This window comes from Mytilus edulis, chromosome 11 (assembly GCF_963676685.1).
Source record: "Mytilus edulis chromosome 11, xbMytEdul2.2, whole genome shotgun sequence".
Classification (NCBI taxonomy): domain Eukaryota; kingdom Metazoa; phylum Mollusca; class Bivalvia; order Mytilida; family Mytilidae; genus Mytilus; species Mytilus edulis.
The window spans coordinates 63,053,491-63,076,106 of record NC_092354.1 but is presented as its reverse complement, the minus strand read 5'-3'; the positions used below and the strand labels follow the sequence as shown (position 1 = coordinate 63,076,106).

The 22,616-nt window shown below is 31.2% G+C and overlaps 1 protein-coding gene across 1 annotated transcript; it reads left to right on the top strand.

Moving 5' to 3' along the window:
* Positions 1–6,425: 6,425 nt before the first annotated feature.
* Positions 6,426–22,357, top strand: LOC139494929 (uncharacterized). The gene is made up of 5 exons (XM_071283058.1): positions 6,426–6,612; positions 7,882–7,902; positions 19,202–19,513; positions 21,138–21,206; positions 22,212–22,357. The coding sequence occupies exons 1-5, from the start codon at positions 6,525–6,527 to the stop codon at positions 22,232–22,234; spliced, it is 513 nt and encodes a 170-aa protein (XP_071139159.1). The 5' UTR covers positions 6,426–6,524; the 3' UTR covers positions 22,235–22,357.
* Positions 22,358–22,616: the final 259 nt, after the last annotated feature.

Here is a 22,616-nt window from a genome sequence, read left to right as displayed (position 1 = left end):
AAGCTAATTTAGGAGAGTTGTCTTTATTATCTTACTTCATCATCATTACTCAGTAATTTTTCAGATGTTTGATATATTTGTATTTGGAAACATTTTCTTAAGAATTAGATGATGCAAAGTACTTTAATACATGTCTCTTCTGATTTATTTAACTTTTTTAGCAAGTAAACTATAATAATATTCCAATACAGAATTGTCTCTATAAATTTTGAATGTACATGGGTGAAATTTAGACGTATTTTCTGGTGTATTAAATTATAAGCCTGATACCATTGGTAGCTATTTACACCACTTGGTCGAAGACATTGCTGGGGGACATTTCGTTCCCAAGGGTATATCCAGCCTAGTAGTCCTTCGGTGTTGACAGGAAAATCAATTATATGGTCAACAAAAAAATACTGTTTGAAAAGGTATGAATTATTCGAAATACTGAGGATTTTCATATCCTAGACAAAGATAAACTTAGCTGTACTAATATTGTTTTTAATAAATGTCTTTTTGAAAACACTCGAAATTGAGTATATCTTAAACATCATTCTTTTATATCCACTGCTGGTGGACATTCCGTACCCGAGGATATCACCAGCCCAGTAGTCAGCACTTCAGTGTTGACATGAATATCAATTGTATGGTCATTTTAATAAATTAATTGTTTTCAAAAGTTTGAATTATTTGAAATACTTAGCATTTTCTTATCCCAGGCAAAGACACCCATAGCCGTATTTATTACAATCTTTTGAAATTTTGGTTCATAAAGCTCTTCAATAAGGCATAGATTACCTTCGCATTATTTGGGACAACTTTTTGGAATTTTGGATCCTAATGCTCTTCAACTTTGTTCTTGTTTGGCTTTATAAATATTTTGATATGAGCGTCACTGATGAGTCTTATCCAGACGAAACGCGCGTCTGGCGTACTAAATTATAATCCTGGTACCTTTGATAACTATTTACACCACTGGGTCGATGCCACTGCTGGTGGACGTTTCGTCCTCGATGGTATCACAAACCCAGTAGTCAACACTTCGGTGTTGACATGAATATCAATAATGTGGTCATTTTTATAAATTTCCTGCTTACAAAACTTTGAATTTTTGGAAAAACTAAGGATTTTCTTATCCCAGGCATAGATTACCTTAGTTTTATTTGGCACAACTGTTTGGAATTTTGGATCCTAATGCTCTTCAACGTTATTCTTGTTTGGCTTTATACATATTTTGATATAAGTGCACTGATGAGTCTTGTGTAGACGAAACGCGCGTCTGGCGTACTCAATTATAATCCTAGTACCTTTGATAACTATTGTACTTGTTTGGCTTTATTACTTTTTTATCTGAGCGTAACTGATGGGTCTTATGTAAAAGAAACGCGCGTCTGGTGTATTAAATAATGGGCCTGGTACTTTGATAACTTTTTTTAAGAAACAAAAATCGTATAAAGAAAAGAAAGACATGAATAAAAGTAAAGAGAATGATACACTTGAGATTTGTATAAAGCACACTTCTTCCTTGTAAAAAACATATTCAAAAATTTTGTAACAGCAATTATCTATGATACATAAGGTATATGGTGTATACATATTGCTACTTTTAAAGACCAACATGAAGTTTCAAACAGTAAAGGTATTGTGTCATTAAAATTGAGAATGGGTTGCTCTCATTGTTTTGCTCAGTATAGTGTTCTATAGTTGTGTTTGATTTCGTAATTTGGTCTATGGTATATAGTTGTTTCTCATTAGCAATCATATCTATTAAACAATAATATTTCAATCGTTATCTGAATAAATAAGATCGAAGAACAGTCAGTTAAAATGAGAATGGAAAGAGGGCATGTTTCACAGAGACAACTCGTCCAAAGAGCAGAAGACAGCCACTGGCCACCAATGGGTCTTCAATACAGCGTAAAAATCCCGCTCCCGGAAGCGTGCTTCAAGTGGCCTCTAAACCAAAATGTGTATTTTGATGATAATTAACGTCATACTAAACTCCAAAAGAAATGCATTGTTTGCTCCTAGCCTTCTATTTTTTGTGTGTATGAAATAGTGACACACTGTCTCTAATGATTTCAATATTAATGTTTAGTAGTTTAATCGAATGAATTATCCGTTTATCTTTGAGTCAGAATTCCTTTTCTAATATTCACGCAAATTATCTGCATAGTTTGATAAAGGTAATTTGGTTTTGATGTTATATTTGTTATTCTCGTGGGATTTTGTCTGTTGCTTGGTCCGTTTCTGTGTGTGTTACATTGTAGTGTTGTGTCGTTGTTCTCCTTTTATATTTAATGCGTTTCCCTCAGTTTTAGTTTGTTACCCCGATTTAGTTTTTTGTCCATGGATTTATGAGTTTGAACATTGGTATACTACTGTTGCCTTTATTTAATGTCTTTCCAAAGTGTTCAGGACAATATTATTGAGTCACACAAAGTCAGAGTAAATGTCAAGTACTAGGATAGATATAGCTACCCGTGAGTCTGTCATTATATGATACACGAACTACAGACAAACTTGCAAAACAAAATCAAAAAAATTAAAAATAGGTAAATCCCTAATCAAAAGCCAAAACATAGCAAACGAATGGATAACAACCAGGGGTCGAAATTAGCGCTAGTCCGGTGGTCCGGGACTAGTAGAAATTAGTCGATAAAAATCATTGATTGCATCGCAATCTCCGTTTGTTTACAAAACAATTTACCTGTGAAATCAATTACACGGTACTGGGGGGTATTACAATTGATCAAGTTAATTAATATATCGGGTGAGCGTCCTTCACAACAATATAAAATGTGGAAATTTTTGGAAGGAGTTAAACCGCCGGACAAAAAAATTAAGATAACTGAAAATCAAAAGGAAGATCGAAATAAAGTATACGAAAGTGACAAAAGGAAACGCAAATACCAAAGATCATGGGAAAAAGATCGTGAATGGTTGCATTATATAGTAGATCGGAATTTAATGAACTGTACAATATGTGAAAAATTTGCAGTGACAGACCTAGATAAGAAATGTATTTTCGTAACTGGATCGTCACATTTCAGATTGGATTATGTACTTACTCATGAGCAATCAGAACAGCACAAACAAAATTATAATTTTCAATAATAGTTATTTTCATGACTTTCATTCTGATGGTAAAATATTTATAAAAGGAAGATTTTATATTATTGCCAATGAAACAGTTATCCGTCCACGAAGACTTACGTAAAAGATGTGAACAATAATAGCAAATAAACTTTTTATTTGTGTAATTTTTATGTTGATGTTGATATAAGCTTGAAAATAGTTAAATTGAAAAGACAGTAAGAGAATGCAGACACCATGACTAAATTCATCAATTATCAATTAATGAATCTAGATTATGTGGTAGAAAGTGTAAAAATCTTTTTTTTTTAAATTCACTTTAAGATTCAGTATGTTTCAATGTATGAAGTTGCACTGCTTAGCTTCACCTGTGCACAATGTATACTTTTCTTTGGACAAACACATGACCTTTCTATATATATTTAACAAAAATCAGCTGAATCTAAATTCCAAAAAAGATAATACCTATATCTAAACAAAACAATGTGCTTTAATGTGCAAGTTCGGTCACTTGAGGTCCTCGACTCCTTGCTTTCATATAATTATGCATTTCTTTCCATATTACCATATTCTCAAATAAAAAAAGCGTCATAAATTAATGTGTGTGAAGATAGATAAACAGGTCCATGAAATAAAACCAGCACGACCACTGTAATTTTACACATTCACTGATTATCACCTACATGTGTCATTCTTTTTTATAGTTTTATTGGCTGGGTAATATTAAGAATATTCCAGGTGACCAGCGCCTGCTGGGGACACTTTAGGTAACACACTATCATGTCATAATTCACGTGTACATGCTTTACGTAGATGTCAAGTAACTCAAAACAATTTCTTAAATAATTTTTCATCTGATTAAGGTATAAACGCAATTAAATGAAGGAATTTATAAACACACATAATAATAATATTATGTTTTATAATTAAAGAACATCCATAATTTTTATTTTCTGTAAGTTATATGTTGTCAGTAATAAAAAAAACCACTATATATGCATGCATTATTCTGTGAAACATGATCTATAACATATTATACACAGACTACTGTTTTACTGAAATTATATCAACAAATAAACTGTATCTGATGCGATATTGTGCAAAAATATCCATTTTTTAATAACATGATTCATGTAATTACGGGGGTTCTCATCATGATATTTTGAAATAAAAAGTACCATATTATTCCTCATTTGTTCCCGTTTTTCATGATCTAAGGGAAAAATTTACATTCCTAATGCAAGTTTTATTAATTTATTTTTAAAAAAGTGCCATATACAAATAATTCAATAATGTCTCTATATGGACAGTCAATTTTTTCATGACTGCATTACTTATTTTCAAATAAAAAAATACGGGTCATTCTTTAACTTTATTTTAATTTTGAAAACATTGTTTGAAAGACAATAGAATTGTTTTGTTCACTATCACAGGGAAACTAATGAAAAGTTTACTGTATTGATGCTACAACCATTAAAAGAAATATATCCTTAATAATCTATACGAATTTTTCATTTTCCTTATTGACCGATACTAAATAAATCTAACGCATGCGCGGCAGGGGAGGGACACATTCTTGGATATGTTTGATAAAGAAAATCATTGAGATTACCAAAGCATTTATCAAAATCAGAAGAAAGACCATTCCTTTGTCTAACTTATGTAAACGAAAGCATCAAAATAAAATTAAATATCTGTCATTTATATTAGTGTTTGTCAAATTAATGTCATTTTTGCAGGACCAGTAGATTTGGAGCCGGACCAGTAGAGTTTTCAGTCCACTGGTTCGGCTGGCCAGTACACAAAAAAGCTTAAATTCGACCCCTGATAACAACTGTCATATTCCTGACTAGTTAGCCATTTTCTTATGTTGAAAATGATGGAATAAACCTGGTTTCAAAGCTAGCCGAACCTCTCACTTGTATGAATGTAACAAACAAATTAAATTATATTGACAACGATGTGTGAACAAAACATTGTATGCAATGCAGCTATCATAAAATAACAATTTTATAAATCTTGTAATACAAAGTGAAATATTTTAGTTAAATCGTGTCTTGTAGTGTAGTATATGTCTTATGAATATGTTCATTACTACAAATATTTTTGCAACACATGGGAGTACATGAAAAATTGTTTTTAACAAATCATACTGAATATTACTTATCATATGTAAATTAGTCAAACAAAAAACAACATATAGTTTGTTTACGTCAAAAAGAAAAGCTTTAACGAAAACAAAAAAAGTACATTTTTTGAACAGATGTAATGATTAAAATGAGTTATGTCCTTCCACAAAGAAGCCAAGGCTGTGTATTCATGAACACGTCAATACGACAGACACCACACAACGAAGATAAATAAAACAGAGATTAAGTTAAGCTAGAACTAATTTAAAAAAAGTTTCAAGTGATTGCTATTATTAGTTTGATAAACAAAAAAAATTTTAAGATTCGTACAATGTCAGTTGTAATTTTAAATTAACACTCATAATCTAACATAAGTTAATGTTTCTTTTCGAACGGCAAATGTGTATGGCAATAAATGAACAAATTCGAGAGAAAGTAAACGTAGAAAAGGTAGCAAATACACGTGTATTCGATTAAAAGATATACTTTGATTATTTGGCCAAGGGGCATTAAAAGAGAAACATTGAATCGATGAATATTCCTCATAAAAACCCAGTCAAATGAAAATATACACAAAAAGGACTAAAGGAATTTTACCTAAATTGTCAATAACAAGAATTCATACAAACTATCATTGCCTCTAAAGAAAATCTGAATGAACAAAAATTTAACTGGCGTCCCTCCTCCATATTTTAAGAGTATCAGTGCATGATTTTATTGAAAATGTACGATGCGGAAGACTACAAACTTCGAGTATGTTATATTCATTAATTACTTGCATGCGTGCTCAGACAAGATAAAATTCGATTTTGAAAGGCCTCATTAATGTACAAATGCACTTTAGTATATCTTGTTTTTTTCTTACATGTATGTATTGTTGATTTTCCTATTTATATATATTCAATTATGTGCAATCGTTCTCAGACAAGTTTGAAGTCTATTTTTACCGGGTTCATCAATGTACAATTGCACTTTAATGTATCTTGTTCTTTTCTTACACGTACATGTAATGTAGAACATAAACCGAAGCCTTAATTAAAAAAAGGGTGCTTTTTTAAAGATGATGAAACATTTGCAAGAACTGCCTTGAACAAGTAGAATTTAGTATAAGTACAACTATATTGATATTTACAAAATTAAACATGTGTTACAACGTACATAACGATTATTGTTCAATTAAACATTTTCTAATTTGCATAAATTGTTTTAGGACGACAAATACCATATGTAACCACCTACGCTTTTCAAATATAACTGAAGTTTGCCATTGCTTTTTTATTTCTGTGGGTGCTGGTATCATAGAAGTCTCACTGAAAAATGCATTTGTTATCTATTGCTGCATTATTTATTGCGTTTAATGCTGTGTTCGGGGCATACTCAGCTATTCCTAGATGCGATCATACATGTAAGTAAAATTATTATTTTTGTTATAATTATGTACTCATGCACCAAACATGCTTGTTACATTGTTATATTCAAGAGTCATAGCTCCTCGTTATGTATCCAAAAATGTGCCACTTTTTACACAGGCTAGTTAATAATTATTGATACATATAGATATATATGGATATATATGTATTTCATGAAATAGGCACAAAAGTTTTACATGTTTTAAGCTCTATGTATTTGTCTATTCAATTTTGTATACTTTTTTCATTGACTTCAATAATTAAATTTGATTTAATTTTTCATGTTTACGTTATATTTTTTAATATATTCTTGAACAACCATTTGATAAACAATTACATTTTTCATATTCTGATTATAAACATTACATGATTTGTATCTACACCCTAAATTGTTAGGAAATGCATTTTATGTCTACAGACTAATTGCTTATTACTCGTTAACTCAGGAAAACTTTCAAAAAATTTAAAAGAAATAAAAAAAAAGTATATTAATCCTCATCTTCTTTACATTAAGTACAATTATTCCTAACTGAATAAATGTGTTATGTTTCTCGGCATCTTGCCGTTTTGTAGACTGAAAAGATTTCAAGTATTTCCTAAATCATCTACACAAACAAATACTATAATGACGCATTTAAAAAAATCAAGTTTTATCTTTGAATTGGATTCACTGTCAAATTTTATATTATACTCAAGCGAATGAACGCCATCAAAGCCTTTATCGCGTAAGGATTAAAGGTAGCCGTTTTCAATTATAGACTGCGAAACTTCTTAAGTATTGTTTAAAATATTTATCTCCGAAATATTGATCCGTTCAGATTAAAAATTCGAAGACCTTAAGATAACATTTACCATTGAGTATACACAATCTAAAGATATTCTTATGATTTAACAGAAAATATTAAAATGATAACAGAGATACGACAAATGATTTTTTGAAACTGAAGTTTTATTGTACTGTGAATCTTTAGTACTTCTCATCAATTGTTTTTGAGAGCTTATGAAACTTACTTTCCAATTTAAAAAATAAAATCACTTAATCATGTTAATGCCTTATACAATTACAAGTTTTCATCGCTAGATTATTTCAGGGAACCAGTTCGTCGGTTATTTATAAGCATAGTTGTTTCGCCGTAGCTATACAGTTTGTAATATGATCAATTTCAAAAAGGAAAAAGTACATACATTTATCGATTGCCGTTATTCATCGAGCAACAATTTTATCATAGAATAATTCAAAGTTGTATTTCTATTTTTATTTACAGGTTGTATTGAAAAATGTAAAGGTAAGAAAGTGAAGTTTTCTAATTAGGTCTTTCCACCTTTCCGTGGAAAGACCTATTGAATTTGTTCTGATTATTAGGTCTTTCCACCTTTCCGTGGAAAGACCTATTGAATTTGTTCTGATTATTAGGTCTTTCCACTTTTCCGTGGAAAGACCTATTGTATTTGTTCTGATTATTATTATTTTTTTTTTTTTTTCTTCCGCCTAAATTTTTTTCTTGCGTAGTATTGATGTTTCAAAAGATGTCGCTTAGATATTTGGAATATGATGTCGTATAGTTTATACGCTTTTAAAATTTACAACTGCGTAACAAAATACTTTACGTTGTAAGAGTTATCTTCCCAAACACTGTTTTTCTTGTGGCCACTACTCCTTCGCAAACGTAAAAGATTACGACAAATTTATTTTACCAAACTGCTCGTTACTTCTTCAGGATTAGGCAATTCATTTGGACCGAAGCTATCTGGAGACTCCATATGAGAGTTATTTCCCCTTATGCATTTGATATAAGTAATATGCGTTTCTAACTGGTAAACCATAATTGATAGAGACCTAGGGTCTCTTGATTTGAGATCCTTGGTCCAAAAAAATTAAAATAAGGTCAAGGTCAAAGGTCAAGGTCATATTCTAAAATTTGATTTTGGCTTATTTTCACTTATTTTCAAATACCGTATGACATATCGACAAATATTTTTTCCTAAATTGTTAGTTGCGACATGTCCTTACTTGTATATTTTGGTTGAAAGGGTGCGCATACAATAAATGGGAGTTTTTGTCCATCTTACATTTAGAATTACGCGTAAAGTGGTATTACTCATTAACCAAACATATTAAAGACCTTGGGTCTTATGATTTAAGGTCCTTGGTTTGTGACCTTGAAATTGAGGTCAAGGTCATAGGTTAAAAGGACGTTCTAGATTTTGACCTTTGCTTTAAATTCATATAAATACATCATAAAGCCATAGGAACTAACATTTTAAACTGATTTTTCATATTTCAATATCAAAATAGCTCTTTACTAGTGGAAAGACCTTCAATTGTTCTCTGAACAATTGGTTTTTAATTATTAGGTCTTTCCACTTTTCCGTGGAAAGACCTATAGGTTTTGTTCTGATTATTAGGTCTTTCCACCTTTCCGTGGAAAGACCTATTGAATTTGTTCTGATTATTAGGTCTTTCCACCTTTCCGTGGAAAGACCTATTGAATTTGTTCTGATTATTATTAGGTCTTTCCACCTTTCCGTGGAAAGACCTATTGAATTTGTTCTGATTATTATTTTTTTTTTTTTTTTTTTCTTCCGCCTAAATTTTTTTCTTGCGTAGTATTGATGTTTCAAAAGATGTCGCTTAGATATTTAGAATATAATGTCTGAAAGTTTATACGCTTTAAAAATTTACAACTGCGTAACAAAATACTTTACGTTGTAAGAGTTATCTCCCCAAACACTGTTTTTCTTGTGGCCACTACTCCTTCGCAACTATAAAAGATTATGACAAATTTATTTTACCAAATTGCTCGTTACTTCTTCAGGATTAGGATATTCATTTGGACCGAAGCTTTCCGTAGACTCCATATGAGAGTTATTTCCCCTTATGCATTTGATATTAGTGAGATGCGTTTCTAACTGGTAAACCATAAGTGATATAGGCCTAGGGTCTTTGGATTTAAGTTCCTTGGTCCAAAAAATTGAAAATAAGGTCAAGGTCAAAGGTCAAGGTCATATTCTAAATTTTGATTTTGGCTTATTTTCACTTCTTTTCAATTACCGTATAACATATCGACAAATAATTTTTCATAAATTGTTAGTTGCGACATGTCCTTACTTGTATATTTTGGTTGAAAGGGTGCACATACAATAAATGGGAGTTTTTGTCCATCTTACATTTACAATTACGCGTAAAGTGGTATAACTCATTAACCAAACATATTAAAGACCTAGGTTTTTTTATTTAAGGTCCTTGGTTTGTGACCTTGAAATTGAGGTCAAGGTCATAGGTTAATAGGACGTTCTATATTTTGACCTTTGCTTTAAATTCATATTAATACATCACAAAGCCATAGGAACTAACATTTAAAACTGATTTTTCATATTTCAATATCAAAATAGATCTTTACTAGTGGAAAGACCTTCAATTGTTCTCTGAACAATTGGTTTTTAATTATTATTTTTTTTTTTTTTTCTTCCGCCTAATTTTTTTTCTTGCGTATTATTGATGTTTCAAAAGATGTCGCTTAGATATTTGGAATATGGTATCGTATAGTTTATACGCTTTAAAAATTTACAACTGTGTAACAAAATACTTTACGTTGTAAGAGTTATCTCCCCAAACACTGTTTTTCTTGTGGCCACTACTCCTTCGCAACCGTTAAAGATTACGACAAATTTATTTTACCAAATTGCTCGTTACATCTTCAGGATAAGAATATTCATTTGGACCGAAGCTTTACGGAGACTCCATATGAGAGTTATTCCCCCTTTTCCCTTAAATTAAGTGATATGCATTTCTAAATGATAAACCATAAGTGATAAAGACATAGGGTCTTTAGATTTGGGGTCCTTGGTCGAAAATAATAAAAATGAGGTCAAGGTCAAAGGTCAAGGTCATATTCTAAATTTTGATTTTGGCTTATTTTCATTTATTTTCAAATACCTTATGACATATTGACAAATAATTTTTCATAAATTGTTAGTTGCGACATGTCCTTACTTGTATATTTTGATTGAAAGGGTGCGCAGACAATAAATAGGAGTTTTTGCCCATCTTACATTTAGAATTACGCGTAAAGTGATATTACTAATAAACCAAACATATTAAAGACATTGGGTCTTTTGATTTAAGGTCCTTGGTTTGTGAACTTGAAATTGAGGTCAAGGTCATAGGTTAATATGACGTTCTAGATTTTGACCTTTGCTTTAAATTCATATAAATACATCATACAGCCATAGGAACTAACATTTTAAACTGATTTTTAATATTTCAATATCAAAAAAGATCTTTTCTAGTGGAAAGACCTACAATTGTTCTCTGAACAATTGGTTTTTAATTATTATTAGGTCTTTCCACCTTTCCGTGGAAAGACCTATTGAATTTGTTCTGATTATTATTATTATTATTATTATTTTTTTTTTTTTTTTTCTTCCGCCTAATTTTTTTTCTTGCGTATTATTGATGTTTCAAAAGATGTCGCTTAGATATTTGGAATATGGTATCGTATAGTTTATACGCTTTAAAAATTTACAACTGTGTAACAAAATACTTTACGTTGTAAGAGTTATCTCCCCAAACACTGTTTTTCTTGTGGCCACTACTCCTTCGCAACCGTTAAAGATTACGACAAATTTATTTTACCAAATTGCTAGTTACATCTTCAGGATTAGGATATTCATTTGGACCGAAGCTTTACGGAGACTCCATATGAGAGTTATTCCCCCTTTTCCCTTAAATTAAGTGATATGCATTTCTAAATGGTAAACCATAAGTGATAAAGACATAGGGTCTTTAGATTTGGGGTCCTTGGTCGAAAATAATAAAAATGAGGTCAAGGTCAAAGGTCAAGGTCATATTCTAAATTTTGATTTTGGCTTATTTTCATTTATTTTCAAATACCTTATGACATATCGACAAATAATTTTTCATAAATTGTTAGTTGCGACATGTCCTTACTTGTATATTTTGATTGAAAGGGTGCGCAGACAATAAATAGGAGTTTTTGCCCATCTTACATTTAGAATTACGCGTAAAGTGATATTACTAATAAACCAAACATATTAAAGACCTTGGGTCTTTTGATTTAAGGTCCTTGGTTTGTGAACTTGAAATTGAGGTCAAGGTCATAGGTTAATATGACGTTCTAGATTTTGACCTTTGCTTTAAATTCATATAAATACATCATACAGCCATAGGAACTAACATTTTAAACTGATTTTTAATATTTCAATATCAAAAAAGATCTTTTCTAGTGGAAAGACCTACAATTGTTCTCTGAACAATTGGTTTTTAATTATTATTATTTTTTTTTTTTTTTCTTCCGCCTTATTTTTTTTCTTGCGTATTATTGATGTTTCAAAAGATGTCGCTTAGATATTTGGAATATGGTATCGTATAGTTTATACGCTTTAAAAATTTACAACTGTGTAACAAAATACTTTACGTTGTAAGAGTTATCTCCCCAAACACTGTTTTTCTTGTGGCCACTACTCCTTCGCAACCGTTAAAGATTACGACAAATTTATTTTACCAAATTGCTCGTTACATCTTCAGGATTAGGATATTCATTTGGACCGAAGCTTTACGGAGACTCCATATGAGAGTTATTCCCCCTTTTTCCTTAAATTAAGTGATATGCATTTCTAAATGGTAAACCATAAGTGATAAAGACATAGGGTCTTTAGATTTGGGGTCCTTGGTCGAAAATAATAAAAATGAGGTCAAGGTCAAAGGTCAAGGTCATATTCTAAATTTTGATTTTGGCTTATTTTCATTTATTTTCAAATACCTTATGACATATCGACAAATATTTTTTCATAAATTGTTAATTGCGACATGTCCTTACTTGTATATTTTGATTGAAAGGGTGCGCAGACAATAAATAGGAGTTTTTGCCCATCTTACATTTAGAATTACGCGTAAAGTGATATTACTAATAAACCAAACATATTAAAGACCTTGGGTCTTTTGATTTAAGGTCCTTGGTTTGTGAACTTGAAATTGAGGTCAAGGTCATAGGTTAATATGACGTTCTAGATTTTGACCTTTGCTTTAAATTCATATAAATACATCATACAGCCATAGGAACTAACATTTTAAACTGATTTTTAATATTTCAATATCAAAAAAGATCTTTTCTAGTGGAAAGACCTAAAATTGTTCTCTGAACAATTGGTTTTTAATTATTATTATTATTATTATTATTATTTTTTTTTTTTTTTTCTTCCGCCTAATTTTTTTTCTTGCGTAGTATTGTTGTTTAATAAGTTGTCGCTTAGATATTTGGAATATGATATCGTATAGTTTATACGCTTTAAAAATTTACAACCGCGTAACAAAATACTTAACGTTGTAAGAGTTATCTCCCCGAACACTGTTTTTCTTGTGGCCACTACTCCTTCGCAACCGTAAAAGATTACGACAAATTTATTTTACCAAATTGCTCGTTACTTCTTCAGGATTAGGATATTCATTTGGACCGAAGCTATCCGGAGACTCCATATGAGAGTTATTTCCCCTTCTGCATTTGATATGAGTGATATGCGTTCTAACTGGTAAACCATCAGTGATATAGGCCTAGGGTCTTTGGATTTAAGTTCCTTGGTCCAAAAAAATGAAAATAAGGTCAAGGTCAAAGGTCAAGGTCATATTCTAAATTTTGATTTTGGCTTATTTTCTCTTATTTTCAACAACCGTGAAAGATATTGAGGAATTATTTTTACTAAATTGTGAGTTGCAACATGTTGTAACTTATAAATTTTGGTTGGAAGGGTGCGTAAACAATAAATGAGAGTTTTCGCCCATCTTATATTTAAAATAATGCCTAAAGTGATATAACTCATTAACCATACATATTACAGACCTAGGGTCTTTTTATTTGAGGTCCTTGATTGGTGACCTTGAAATTGAGGTCAAGGTCAAAGGTTAATAGGACGTTCTAGATTTTGACCTTTGCTTTAAATTCATATTTATACATTATAAAATCATAGGAACTGACATTTTAGATTGATTTTTAATATTTTGATAATAAAATAGATCTTTACTTGTGGAAAGACCTTCAATTGTTCTTTGATTATTTTTTTTTTTTTTTCTTCCGCCTAAATTTTTTTCTTGCGTAGTATTGATGTTTCAAAAGATGTCGCTTAGATATTTGGAATATGATGTCGTATAGTTTATATGCTTTAAAAATTTACAACTGCGTAACAAAATACTTTACGTTGTAAGAGTTATCTTTCCAAACACTGTTTTTCTTGTGGCCACTACTCCTTCGCAACTGTAAAAGATTACGACAAATTTATTTTACCAAATTGCTCGTTACTTCTTCAGGATTAGGATATTCATTTGGACTGAAGCTTTACGGAAACTCCATATGAGAGTTATTCCCCCTTTTCCATTAAATTAAGTGATATGCATTTCTAAATGGTAAACCATAAGTGATAGAGACCTAGGGTTTTTCGAATTAAGTCCCTTGGTCCAAAAAAATGAAAATTAGGTCAAGGTCAAAGGTCAAGGTCATATTCTAAATTTTGATTTTGGCTTATTTTCACTTATTTTCAAATACCGTTTGACATATCGACAAATAAATTTTCATAAATTGCTAGTTGCGACATGTCCTTACTTGTCTATTTTGATTGAAAGGGTGCGACGACAATAAATGGGAGTTTTTGCCCATCTTACATTTAGAATTACACCTAAAGTGATATTACTCATTAACCAAGCATATTAAAGACATAGGGTCTTTTGATTTAAGGTCCTTGGTTTGTGACCTTGAAATTGAGGTCAAGGTCATAGGCTAATAGGACGTTCTAGATTTTGAACTTTGCTTTAAATTCATATTAATACATCACAAAGCCATAGGAACTAACATTTTAAACTGATTTTTCATATTTCAATATCAAAATAGATTTTTAGTAGTGGAAAGACCTTCAATTGTTCTCTGAACAATTGGTTTTTAATTAGGTCTTTCCACCTTTCCGTGGAAAGACCTATTGAATTTGTTCTGATTATTATTATTATTTTTTTTTTTCTTCCGCCTTAATTTTGTTCTTGCGTAGTATTGATGTTTCAAAAGATGTCCCTTAGATATTTGGAATATGATGTCGTATAGTTTATACGCTTTAAAAATTCACAACTGCGTAACAAAATACTTTACGTTGTAAGAGTTATCTCCCCAAACACTGTTATTCTTGTGGCCACTACTTCTTCGCAACCGTAAAAGTTAACGACAAATTTATTTTACCAAATTGCTCGTTACGTCTTCAGGATTAGAATATTCATTTGGACCGAAGCTATCCGGAGACTCCATATGAGAGTTATTTCCCCTTATGCATTTGATATAAGTGATATGCGTTTCTTACTGGTAAACCATCAGTGATATAGGCCTAGGGTCTTTAAATTTGAGGTCCTTGGTCCAAAAAAATAAAAATGAGGTCAAGGTCAAAGGTCAAGGTCATATTCTAAATTTTGATTTTGGCTTATTTTCATTTATTTTCATATACCTTATGACATATCGACAAATAATTTTTCATAAATTGTTAGTTGCGCATGTCCTTACTTGTATATTTTGGTTGAAAGGGTGCGCAGACAATAAATGGGAGTTTTTGCCCATCTTACATTTAGAATTACGCGTAAAGTGATATTACAAATAAACCAAACATATTTAAGACCTAGGGTCTTTTGATTTAAGGTCCTTGGTTTGTGAACTTGAAATTGAGGTCAAGGTCATAGGTTAAAATGACGTTCTAGATTTTTACCTTTGCTTTAAATTCATATAAATACATCATAAAACCATAGGAACTAACATTTTAAACTGATTTTTCATATTCCAATATCAAAATAGATCTTTACTAGTGGAAAGACCTACAATTGTTCTCTGAACAATTGGTTTTTAATTATTATTATTTTTTTTTTTTTTTCTTCCGCCTAATTTTTTTCTTGCGTAGTATTGATGTTTCAAAAGATGTCGCTTAGATATTTGGAATATGATATAGTAAAGTGTATGCGCTTTTAAAACTGACAACTGCGTAACCAAATACTTTGCGTTGTAAGAGTTATCTCCCCAAACACTGTTTTTCTTGTGGCCACTACTCCTTCGCAACCGTAAAAGATTACGACAAATTTATTTTACCAAATTGCTCATTACATCTTCAGGATTAGGCAATTTATTTGGACCGAAGCTTTCCAGAGACTCCATATGAGAGTTATTTCCCCTTATGTAAATGATATAAGTAATATGCATTTCTAACTGGTAAACCATAAGTGATAGAGACCTAGGGTCTTCAGATTTGAGGTCCTTGGTCCAAAAAAATGAAAATGAGGTCAAGGTCAAAGGTCAAGGTCATGTTCTAAATTTTGATTTTTGCTTATTTTCACTGATTTTCAAATACCGTATGACATATCGACAAATAATTTTTCATAAATTGTTATTTGCGACGTGTCCTTACTTGTATATTTTGGTTGAAAGGGTGCGCAAATAATAAATGGGAGTTTTTGCCCATCTTATATTTAGGTTTACCCGTAAAGTGATATTACTCTTTAACCAAACATATTAAAGACCTAGGGTCTTTTGATTTAAGATCCTTGGTTTGTGACCTTGAAATTGAGGTCAAGGTCATAGGTTAATAGGACGTTCTAGATTTTGACCTTTGCTTTAAATTGATATTAATACATCATAAAGCCATAGGAACTAACATTTTAAACTGATTTTTCATATTTCCATATCAAAATAGATCTTTACTAGTGGAAAGACCTTCAATTGTTCTCTGAACAATTGGTTTTTAATTATTATTATTTTTTTTTTTTTTTTTTTCTTCCGCCTAATTTTTTTTCTTGCGTATTATTGATGTTTCAAAAGATGTCGCTTAGATATTTGGAATATGGTATCGTATAGTTTATACGCTTTAAAAATTTACAACTGTGTAACAAAATACTTTACGTTGTAAGAGTTATCTCCCCAAACACTGTTTTTCTTGTGGCCACTACTCCTTCGCAACCGTTAAAGATTACGACAAATTTATTTTACCAAATTGCTCGTTACATCTTCAGGATTAGGATATTCATTTGGACCGAAGCTTTACGGAGACTCCATATGAGAGTTATTCCCCCTTTTCCCTTAAATTAAGTGATATGCATTTCTAAATGGTAAACCATAAGTGATAAAGACATAGGGTCTTTAGATTTGGGGTCCTTGGTCGAAAATAATAAAAATGAGGTCAAGGTCAAAGGTCAAGGTCATATTCTAAAATTTGATTTTGGCTTATTTTCATTTATTTTCAAATACCTTATGACATATCGACAAATAATTTTTCATAAATTGTTAGTTGCGACATGTCCTTACTTGTATATTTTGATTGAAAGGGTGCGCAGACAATAAATAGGAGTTTTTGCCCATCTTACATTTAGAATTACGCGTAAAGTGATATTACTAATAAACCAAACATATTAAAGACCTTGGGTCTTTTGATTTAAGGTCCTTGGTTTGTGAACTTGAAATTGAGGTCAAGGTCATAGGTTAATATGACGTTCTAGATTTTGACCTTTGCTTTAAATTCATATAAATACATCATACAGCCATAGGAACTAACATTTTAAACTGATTTTTAATATTTCAATATCAAAAAAGATCTTTTCTAGTGGAAAGACCTACAATTGTTATTATTATTTTTTTTTTTTCTTCCGCCTAATTTTTTTCTTGCGTAGTATTGATGTTTCAAAAGATGTCGCTTAGATATTTGGAATATGATATTGTAAAGTGTATGCGCTTTTAAAACTGACAACTGCGTTACCAAATACTTTGCGTTGTAAGAGTTATCTCCCCAAACACTGTTTTTCTTGTGGCCACTACTCCTTCGCAACCGTAAAAGATTACGACAAATTTATTTTACCAAATTTCTCATTACATCTTCAGGATTAGGCAATTCATTTGGACCGAAGCTTTCCAGAGACTCCATATGAGAGTTATTCCCCCTTATGTAAATGATATAAGTAATATACATTTCTAACTGGTAAACCATAAGTGATAGAGACCTAGGGTCTTCAGATTTGAGGTCCTTGGTCCTAAAAAATGAAAATGAGGTCAAGGTCAAAGGTCAAGGTCATGTTCTAAATTTGCTTATTTTCACTGATTTTCAAATACCGTATGACATCCTTGGTTTGTGACCTTGAAATTGAGGTCAAGGTCATAGGTTAATAGGACGTTCTAGATTTTGACCTTTGCTTTAAATTGATATTAATACATCATAAAGCCATAGGAACTAACATTTTAAACTGATTTTTCATATTTCCATATCAAAATAGATCTTTACTAGTGGAAAGACCTTCAATTGTTCTCTGAACAATTGGTTTTTAATTATATATATATTTTTTTTTATATATAAAAATTGAATATAAGACTGAGATGTGGTATAATTGTCAATGAATTGAGTGAGTATATTCATTCTACGGTATTTGGACAACTTAAACCGTTTGTTAGTCTAAAATGAAGGCAATACGACAAAGGTATTTCCCTTATTAGTTATGTAGATTCAGGCAACATTTAAACTGCAATGTGTTTACTTATTAACAACTATTCGCCGTTTCAAAACATGATGCATTCGTGGTAATATTTTGAAAAACATTCCAAACATTCTGATTAGTTTTTAAGGTACCGAACTCACGTAATTTTCATTTCGGTTTAAGATCAATGAAAAAAACTTGACCTATACTCCTTTAGATTCTTAAGAAGCGAGCTGGGAATATATGCTAAGATTTTTCTAACCTATACGAAATAATCACTATACTGGTAGAATAATACAAAGAAGAGAAAGGAAACGATTTTTAAACAAAATGTCCATTTGAATTACTTTTAATAGAGGGAAGAAATATACCAGACAGACAGTCAAACTCATATATTGAAAATGAACTGACAACGTAATGTCTACAAAATAAAAGACAAACAGACAAATAATAATGCAGAAGACACAACATAGAAAACTAAAGACTAAGCAACACCAACCCCACCAAAAACCTGGGGGTGATCTCATATGCTCAGAGGGGTAAGCAGATTCTACTCAATTTGTGGCACCCGTCGTGTTGCTTATGTTATTACTAATCCGGTTAATAGTCTTATTCGGTAGGTCACATTCGTGAAAATGGAAGGGAACTGTAGTTACGACATAATGAACATATCCGATATCATCTGTGAAGCGGTTTAAGGTTGATTGACATATTTTTTTTATCATTTGAGATTATCTTCCTTTCTTCAGACTTGTTCCATAATGTTTATCTTAAACTTTGACATTGAAAGATTTTATATAATTTTCCTATAATTTGAGTGTATCTTTCTTTCTTCAAACTTGTACCATAATGTTTATTTTAAACTGTAACATTGAAGAGATTTAAATTAAGCATGGTCATAATTTTTTTGTAACTTCAGATTATCTTCCCTTCTTCAAACTTGTTCCAAATTGTTTATTTTAAACTTTAACATTGAAGAGATTTTCATATTTAGCATGGACATAACTTTCTAAAAAATTTGAGATTATCCTCTCTCCTTTACACTTGTACAATATTATTATTTTTAACCTTAAAATGTAAGCAATGTTTATTTTAAGTATGGACACCATCATATTGGCAAAGATTTTGTTACAACGAGAATGTGAAGTTATGGTGCTATCCATACCAGTATTTGAAGATCGAAAAGGCACAGTATGGAAATATTCCTTGTCGTCCCAGTAATTATATATATCACGGCCACCCGACGTGTGGACCTGCTGATGCTACGATTTTGGCCCATACCAAGCAGTACTGTGACTACCAAAACACATGTTACGGTATTGCAAATGGAAAGCTGATGGCAAAGTCATACTTGTTTTCTGATTCCTGTGGTCATGCTAAAGCTTCCTTTTATGTCAAATATGCTTGCAGTAAGTTAATTAGCTAAACTAAGAAATAATGTTTGTTTCATAACATGAGAGTAAGCGATTGTATAGTCTTAATATCGTTATCATTAATGAGAAGAATCTCTTATCGTGGCGGCGCCTCGGTGGCCGAGTGGTATAAGGAGGGAACTACTTTATTACAAGTCTGTCAACTCTGATCATAAGTGTTATTGACATCTCAATTTCATTGTTAATCCATAATGGAAATTTGTGAAAGTTGTATATAATAAGCTCATTATTGATACAAGCAGTACAATTGTGTGCGCTAGACGTGCGCTTTATCTACAAAAGACCCACCAGTGACGCTAAACTGACAAGGTAAAGAGTCAACATAAAGTACAAAATTAAGAGCACTGAGACACCAAACGTCTGAATGGTTAGCCAAATACAACTTAGGTTATCAATTCGCCGTTTCAAAATCTAATGCATCATGGGTAATATTGTCAAAAGTGTACACCAAAACGTCCTGATTGGTTAAAAATGTCATAAACAATGGCAATTTAACCAATTACGTGACGTTATTTTTCATTTTGGGGTCCGAACATTGAAATTACCCATGATGCTTTAGATTCTGAAACGGCTAATTCCTGTGGTAGATATCCTTAGAATGTTTAGTTAATTCTTTTTTAAGAGAAACATGACATTCTTCCAAAGTACCATAAATCTGAGATTTTGTCAAGTATTTTTAGTTTTTTTAGTTTCTTGTGTACAATTTGGAAATTAGTATGGCGTTCATTATCACTGGACTAGTATATATTTGTTTAGGGGCCAGCTGAGGGACGCCTCCGGGTGCGGGAATTTCTCGCTACATTGAAGACCTGTTGGTGACCCTCTGCTGTTGTTTTTTATTTGGTCGGGTTGTTGTCTCTTTGACACATTCCCAATTTCCATTCTCAATTTTATTTAAGGTACATATAAGAGCTAGAACTATACATAAAAAAATACATTGAAACAGAATATACTTTACAAAGATGTGGTTCATAGATACAGGCTTTACATTGTGAACGCAAGACATGTATATGACGCCAACTTGAAATACGAATTTTAATTTCTTCACTAAAGTGTTCAAATAATTGTAACCAGTTTATCTATGGATATAACGAATATGATTTTGAAAGGACTTAAATAAGTTTTTGTTTTTCCGCATTTTTAGGAGCAAAATAATAGTTCATCTCATACATTTCGGTGTTGACATGAATATCAATAATGTAGTCATTTTTATAAATTTCTACTTACAAAACTTTGAATTTTTTGAAAAACTTAGGATTTTCTCATCCCAGGCATAGATTACCTTAGCCGTATTTGGCACAATTTTTTGGAATTTTGAGTCCTCAATGATCTTCAACTTTGTACTTGTTTGGCTTTATAAATAGTTTGATATGAGCGTCACTGATGAGTCTTATGTAGACGAAAAGCGCGTCTTGTGTACTAAATGATAATCCTGGTATCTTTGATAACTATCTCTTCCCATACAATTTGAAATATTGTAGTGCCACATGTTGAAGCTAGACACTGTTAAGGATTGTCGCGCAGTTGAACTTATTATGTATAACCCTTTTATAAGTCCATTTATTCATCATTGTATATCTTTTCGTTCTGTGTTTTGTAGAAGCTACAAAGAGTTTTTGCTCAGGTTTCTGTACCTGTAGAAAGACCCATGATGGCAGTTACTGCAAAAGTAAGTACTAGTAATCTCTAGAAAAAAGTATAAACAAATATCTTGGACTCAATGGCTAATGAAACAGGTGGAGGACAAAAACAATTTACTAACAATACCATATATTTTCATAGAATAAAACCTAAATGTAAATCAATTGTAATATGTCTGACTTTGTGCAGTAATTTTCCAAGGAAACTTGTGGTTTAAACCTGTTTTCTTTTCTATCTAGTTAAACCTCCCACTCGTATGACTGCTATTTACAGTTTCCAAAGGTCATGTTTGTAAACTAAATACTGTAAACCAACTTATTTTCGCGGATACTTTTGTTTCGCGTTTTACCCTTTCTTGACCATTTCGCGACTATTTAATTTCGCGATTTTCTGATTTTCTTGATGAAGTTTATTAAGAAATGATCCAAGTTTTACATATTCGGGACGATTTATATTCGCGTTATTTTTCTCCTCGCGAAATACGCGAAAATAAATCGCACGCGAAAATAAGTTGGTTTACAGTATTACAGTGATATTAAAACCAGTCTAATATACTACAAAACTAAAAACACTAACCAAAACATGAGTTTAAAAAAGACCAAACTAATGTACAAATGGAGTGTAAATTCAACCTTCAAATGAGAGTTTGATAGCAATATAAATTAACAAAATATTAACTTTGGTACTTATGAGTTTCCTAAAAGTTTTATTAAATTAAATAGTAGTCAAAACTGAAAGAACGCAATATTTCTAGATTTTTGTTTCTTGAATACGTGATGCGTTAAATGAGCAATGTCTAAGTAAGTGGGCAATTGTATATATTAGGTTTTGATATCAAAGGATCAATATAGTTTCAAAATTGACAAACAAAGACAAACCAAATTAGAATACCGGAAAAGAGAATATAAAACCATTTATAGTGTTTCGCTATGATCAGCAACATATTGTGCACGAAAAATAGATACATATCGTTAAAATCCATTTTCATGTACCATGTATCTTATACTGTATTTTTTTTTCTTTTTCTTTTCAGAAAACTACGCCAGCTATTTGTAATGGTTATTCAGCATGGTCGACAGTGGAGTATATACATGTCATAAATTGATGACAAACGATAATCAATATACCTGATTATGAATAAATTAGTATTATATAATATTATATAATATATGACTACAATGATTGTGTTGAAATTTCATAAAATGATATATGTTATATGCAAGTTTGTTGTTTTGATAATTCAAAAAAGTAAATATCATAAAATATTTTATGATTTGCATTGGTTAACCAATAGTGTCGTCAATATAAAAACGGAGCATGTGGTATGATTGCCAATGAGTTAAATCTCCACAGGAAACAAATTGACACATAATTTTCAAATTACAGTCACCGTACGGCCTTCAACAATGAGAAAAGCCAATACCACATAGTCAGCTAT